The sequence below is a fragment of the Mangifera indica genome, unplaced genomic scaffold (assembly GCF_011075055.1).
Source record: "Mangifera indica cultivar Alphonso unplaced genomic scaffold, CATAS_Mindica_2.1 Un_0014, whole genome shotgun sequence".
NCBI lineage: Eukaryota > Viridiplantae > Streptophyta > Magnoliopsida > Sapindales > Anacardiaceae > Mangifera > Mangifera indica.
In genome coordinates, this window is record NW_025401106.1 from 63,540 (window position 1) to 70,181 (window position 6,642).

General features: G+C 31.5%; 1 protein-coding gene across 1 annotated transcript; it reads left to right on the forward strand.

The window, feature by feature from the left end:
- The first annotated feature begins 612 nt into the window (after positions 1–612).
- LOC123205759 (GDSL esterase/lipase At5g37690-like) lies at positions 613–2,991 on the forward strand. The gene is made up of 6 exons (XM_044622788.1): positions 613–873; positions 1,116–1,243; positions 1,336–1,462; positions 1,544–1,656; positions 2,280–2,529; positions 2,615–2,991. The coding sequence occupies exons 1-6, from the start codon at positions 636–638 to the stop codon at positions 2,821–2,823; spliced, it is 1,065 nt and encodes a 354-aa protein (XP_044478723.1). The 5' UTR covers positions 613–635; the 3' UTR covers positions 2,824–2,991.
- The last annotated feature ends 3,651 nt before the right edge of the window (positions 2,992–6,642 follow it).

Genomic DNA, 6,642 nt, shown 5'->3' on the forward strand with positions numbered 1-6,642 from the left:
CACAACTGTAAAATGATTTTAAAAATTTTTTCACTTCAAACCAAAACCAAATCAAACTATAGATTTTGGATAATTTGATCTAATTTGATGGTTTGAACTTTGAACTGTTCTATGCTTATTCTTGCGTATCGAACAGATCATCTTGTGAACTAAAGTCCTCCTGGACACTGAGATACTTAATAAATTGCAAGGACAATTATGTTCCTGTGCGACGCCGATGTCAAAGAGCTTCCACCAAACAAATCTAAGGGATATTCTTTTACTCTACTACTAGAATATGCAGAATAAAAAATATTGACAAACTGAGCTGGTTAACTACTGCAAGCATCCCACATAACAGTCAAAAAGCAGATGAAATAAATAAAGGGAAACGTGCCTTTTCTTTGTCGAAAAGGCAAGGCAATCCTGCCTCTGATTTGGCTTGAGCTCAGTTGGCCAACTGCTAGCCAGAACCCCGCTAACCACTTTGCAAATTGCTCCATTTAAACCCTGTGGTTTTGAAATTAATCACCTAATATGTCCAAACTTGGAGAAGTGGGCAAGACCAAAAGTCCCATTTACACCCCCTTAATCATACTATAAATCCTTCCCGCGATTTCACCATTCAACATTAACAATCAATTTAGGAGACACCAATGGCGAAACAAAGGCTGGTTTTTGCCTTCTCAGTCATTTTCTCAACTGTCTTAACAATTGCTTCTGGTGCATCACTCGTCACCTTTGTGTTTGGAGACTCACTGACAGAAGTGGGCAACAATAATCATCTGCAATATTCTCTTGCGAGGTCGGATTATCCTTGGTATGGCATTGATTTTTCCGGAGGACAGGCGACCGGAAGATTCACCAACGGAAGGACTATGGGTGACATAATATGTATACTAACTCCAATTCCTAAAACTTTTGAAAAGAAGTGATCTACATTTTTTTGCTCAATCTGAAATAAGTATACAAATAACTACACACTAAATATATATCATCAAATGATTGAATATTATTTTATTTTAATTCAAAATCATTCAATTATTTAATGATACACATAAAATATATACTTATTTGTGTATTTAAAGTAGGTATACATAGTTTTATTGATTTGAAATTTTTCTGTTAATTTGCAGCTGAAAAACTTGGCATCACATCACCCCCACCGTATCTCTCTTTGGCTATAAATGATGATGCATTGCTCAAAGGGGTTAATTATGCATCCGGTGGAGCCGGAATTCTCAATGAGACCGGATTATACTTCGTAATACATTTCTCTTTTTCTAAGGTTTTCACTGTCAAGAGGGTTAAATATTAACCTTAATTTCAGCTATTAACTATTACTTGTTCATGCAGATTCAAAGGTTGACCTTTGATGATCAAATAAATTACTTCAAAGACACCAAGGAATCAATCAGGGCGAAAATAGGAGACGTGGCTGCAAACAAACTGTGCAATGAGGCGATGTTCTTTGTTGGAATTGGTACTCTGACTGATCATTTTCTTCTAAATGTAGAAAACAATTGTGAAAGAATAAACATAATTATATGGTGGTGCTTTGCAGGAAGTAATGACTATGTCAACAATTTCTTGCAGCCCTTCTTGCCAGATGGCCAACAATACACACACGATGAGTTTGTCGAGCTCTTGATATCAACCTTAGATGGCCAACTTTCGGTGAAATTCTCTCCTTTTATATTCACCAAATTTTGGATGTTAAAAAAATAATCATCTTCTCCTACTACAAATTTAATAAAAGATTTGACAAAAAGTTTCTTTTTAAAAAGTGAAAAATTTGTCCATATTAAATCATCACAAAAGATGTGTTATTAAAAAGTAATACCCAAAAAAAAATCATTTTTAATAACTAGTTATTATGGATGAAATAATATCTTGTCATAAAAGTATACATATCTTGAGGCAAAATTTTTTATCTATAAATAAATTAATTCCATTCCAAATAACTGTATTTTACCTCAAAAGAAACACATTTGTGGACAAAATTTTTTGTTTTTATTTGTGCAAAGAAATTTTTTGTTTTGGTGAATTGAAAACAAAATTTTTCGTACTCGATTATGTGGTAAATACAGGACAAGATTTTTCATTCCTAATTGTATAATAAATTAAAAACAATTTTTTTCGTTTGCCATTACATAATGAATTTGGAACAAAATTTTATGTAATTAGAAACAAAATTTTTTGTTTTTTGAGAAGTCTTTTTCTGAAGCCGACATGTAACTAGAACTCAAAGCAGTTTTAGGAAAATTCTTGAAAACTAAAAGTTGCTTTGTTTTTTGAAGAAGCTGTACCAACTGGGAGCACGAAAGTTGATCCTGCATGGATTAGGTCCTCTGGGGTGCATTCCATCACAGAGAGTGAAATCAAAGACAGGCAAATGCTTGAAGCAAGTGAATAAATGGGTGAAGGAATTCAACTCCAAAGCCCAAACACTCATAGCCTCTCTAAATAAACGCCTCCCCAGTGCAAGATTCTTGTTTGCAGATACTTACCCAGCAGTCTTTGATTTGATTGCCAGACCCACTGCTTATGGTAATATATCCTTTTCACCAACCATGAAGAAGAAGATAACAAAATTTCGCTTTAGCTTTAATTGATAAATTTTTTTACTGTTCAGGTTTTAAAATCTCCAATACTTCATGCTGCAATGTGGACACAAGCGTGGGAGGCTTGTGTCTGCCCAATTCAAATATGTGCAAAAATCGGAAAGATTATGTGTTTTGGGATGCGTTTCATCCTTCTGATGCGGCGAATCAAGTGCTCGCCGACGAACTCTTTTCCAGCGTATTTTCCGGGTCTCCTGCTCCTGCCCCCCAGCCCCATTGATGTCAAATCTGAAGCTTCAATATTTGGTTGCGTAATGGGTGGAAGAGGCATCATGAAGCCCCAAAAGAGGGAAGCATACATAAAAGTCTTGAATTAATTGTTACTAGAGTTGTGTATCAAAGAAAGCGTTGTTGAGGAAGCCGAAAGTTGTACCTACTGAAATTTAAAAGAGTGGTTCTATTGGGTCCATTCTTAAGCTTAAAGAAAAACCTAATTTTGATATTGCTATTGAATTTATACATGTTTGAAATTGAACTTAACAAGGATATAACAACAAGGAAAATTGAAATTTGTACCGTCATTTGGGCCCACATATACATTTATATCACATTTTTTATACTTTAAACATTTTTACCACTTTATATGATAGAATGTCTAAATTACTCTTATCTTTAACTTTGAGAAACCAAAACAAAGTTTACAGTATTACTTGTTTTTAATGTACTATAGAGAGAACATATATAAATATTTAATATCAGTATTTGAGAAAAGATTTATATATATATATATATATATATATATATATATATATATATATATATATATATATATATATATATATGTTAGATAAGAGTAAATTTAAAATTATTGAGTTTAAATTTTTTAGATTAAATGTATAAAAATTGTAAACTCGGTTGATTTTATCTACCAAAATTTTGGTTAACGTCAATCTCAAATAAAAGCAGCACATGAAAAGATAATCCAAGAAATCACCCATGAAAAGCATGCACTAAAGTACTTAGTGTTGAATATGCAAAAAATACATCAATATATATATATATATATATATATATATATATATATATATATATATATATATATATATATATATATATATATATATATCCCAAGAATCAAAACAAAAATAAATTGGATATTCACGTGAGCTTGTAGGGAATAATTTAAAAATTTTCAGAAGCTTGCAGGGAATAACTTGACTTGCAAAGGAGAGATAATGCAATGATTTGTGCAATAATATTCACGTGAAGTAAAATTTCATCTTTAGCATATATATATAGCATAGATATATTCATCTTTAGCACATCTATTTTAAATATACCATAAAAGAGATATCTAAAATTAGCACAAATTTACACGAAAAAAATTCAATCAACAATCGACCGATGAAACTTGTTAGATTTCCAAAGGGGAAATAATAGTAGGACAATAGGTGAGGTTTTTTTATAAAACAGAAGCATAAATGTATTATATCGTACCAAAATTAATTCAATTTGAATTCCGCATAAATCCATTCAATTTAATTATATCGAAATTCAATTAAGTAAATCAAAATATTGTTAAATATTGTAATTTTAACAATATTGTTAATTAGCCAATTGTTGCAATTTTAAAAATGAAAAAAATATCAGAAAATTGATTTTGGCTTGGGAAGGTTATTTTGGGAGGGGGGTTGGTGGGCAAATTTGGGGGTTGGCATTATTATGGGTTGGCGTCGCCAATCCCTTAATGAAAAATTGAAGGGGTTGGTGCTAACCCTTTAAATATCGCCAACCCCTGTACTAAATGTGAGGGGTTGCTGCCAACCCCTTTGTATAAAAAATTAAGGGGTTGGCGTCGCCAGCTTTTTGGAAAAGGGGTTGGCGTTTATTTTTTATTTAAATAAAATTTTTATTTTGGCTTTATTTAATTTTTATTTAAATAAATATATATTTTGTTAGAAATATTTCTCGCAATGAATCCTTCAAAATCAATCCACTGGCCTCCGTAGCGAATCTTAAATGTAGTTTTTTTCATATTAACTAAGAATAACCCAAAAAACATAAAAACACCAATGTCTATACAAAGTTTATATACTATAGCAGTAACCATTGATGAACAGTAACTTTCAAAAACTTTCCAAACTTAAATTTTTATATTCTATAACCATCAATACATACAACATTAAATAATTAAAATAACATGAAATAACAGCATTAAAAACGACATGAAATTGAGTAGAATGGGAGGAGAAAAAACAATGTGAGGGGTTGGCATTGCCAACCCATTTTTGTCTGAAAATTGTCCAAAAATAAATTTTTGTATTTTATAACTATCAGTATAATATTAAACAATATTATAACAACTTTAAACAATAAAAATTGTATGAAATAACAATATTAAACAACATGAAATTGAGTGGAATGGAAGAAAGTGCGAAAAATTTCAATTTGGGTGTTGGTGAAGCCAAGCCCTAGGTTGGCGTCACTAACCCCTTCTTCGTCTGAAATTTTTTTCATACCATAATTTTTGTATTTTTTGACCATCAATACAACATTAAACAACATTATAATAGCTTTAAACAATAAAAACAATATGAAATAACAATATTGAACAGTCTAACAATATGAAATCACAACAAAATTAAATTTCACATGAAGTCATAAACATGAATCTACCATACATTATTTGATTTTCAATTATTCATAAAGAAAACATATAACATATGAGTTTGAATCAAGACTGATATGAATGTGGATGATTTTGCTGTGAAATTTTTGCAACAAATGTTAATTCTTTAAATAAAGCTACCAATTTTTGTCTCTCCTCTCGTGTCTAATTTGAATCCTTTATAATGGCTTTCTCACGGGTTTTATTGTTCAATCACATGTGTTCTCTGTTGAAGAAGTGTTTTTCCCATGCTGTAGAGATTCCTTCCTCATTGGAAGGCTAAAGAAAAAGATTCTCTCTTTCTACATGCAGGAGTTACATCAACGAGGGTATTTTGGAAAAATGAAATAATGCTATGGTATTTTTGTTTAGGCTTTGAGATGGGTGCTATATATGTATACGCGGTTAAAAAAAGGGTAAAAATTTCAATTTCCCTAACAATAATTGGTTGAGAGCCCTGAATTTGGGAGCTGATGAGAGCCTTAAGTTTGAAAAAACCACCATGTCATATGTCAAGTGATTAATATCAATGGTTGTTAGGAATATGAAAAAAATGCAAGCATACAAACTTTGCACTATTAAATATAAGTTGATCTAGGAGATTTAGTGCACTAGGGGATCTTGATTATGCAATAGGGTTAGATTCAAACCGAATCAAACTCAAACTCATTTCAATTATTGTTTAAATGAGCCTGAGCTTAGGTTGGTAGGGTAGAAAAATCATTACTCGAGTTCAACCCTGGTAGACTCAACAAGCTCAAACGAGCTTGTTCAGAGTCCATGTGCTTCTGTCTTCCTTTCAATTATATGAACTATAATCTAATAAAATCAACTAGATAAATATCATAATTTTAATCAAAATTCATTAAACAAGAGTTGGAATAACCATATAAATAACTTATCAAATAACAAAACCTGAGCATTTGAAAAACAGATCAGATCAACTAAGTATCATAATAGGAATACAATTTTAAGACATGTACGACATAGATCTACAACAACTAGGGTATACTAAGCACATACAGTTGCAAAACAAGAGAGTAGCTCAACAAAGATGCATAAACTAACAAAAGACAAGTAAATAATTGTTTCGTCATGCGTGAACTGAAGGCTGCTCAAACATTAAACACAAAGATGCAGAAAGAAGAAGAAAAAAACTCAAAAGACAAAACCCAAAAAAAGGGAAGAACCCAAAAGACTAATCCAAAAAGAAGAAGAGAAGAATCTAGAAGACTGAAGAAGAAGTTGAACTGAAATGTTGAAGGCTAAAAGTAACGAGTGCGATGGCGCGCATGAACTAAAGGTTGAAGAGTGAAGACTGAAGTGCTTTGAATTCAAAAGGAAAAAAGACTTTCCCTAATCAATTAGTTTGTTTAAAGTCTTAAGTGAAATAGTGACATTTCACTTAAAACTTTAAATGACAAATGGGGC

Coding starts and splice junctions, on each gene's coding strand:
- LOC123205759 (XM_044622788.1), top strand. CDS start 636: ATGGCGAAACAAAGGCTGGTTTTTGCCTTCTCAGTCATTTTCTCAACT. Junction 874..1,115: donor GACTATGGGTGACATAATAT/GTATACTAACTC, acceptor GTTAATTTGCAG/CTGAAAAACTTGGCATCACA. Junction 2,530..2,614: donor TGCCAGACCCACTGCTTATG/GTAATATATCCT, acceptor TTTACTGTTCAG/GTTTTAAAATCTCCAATACT.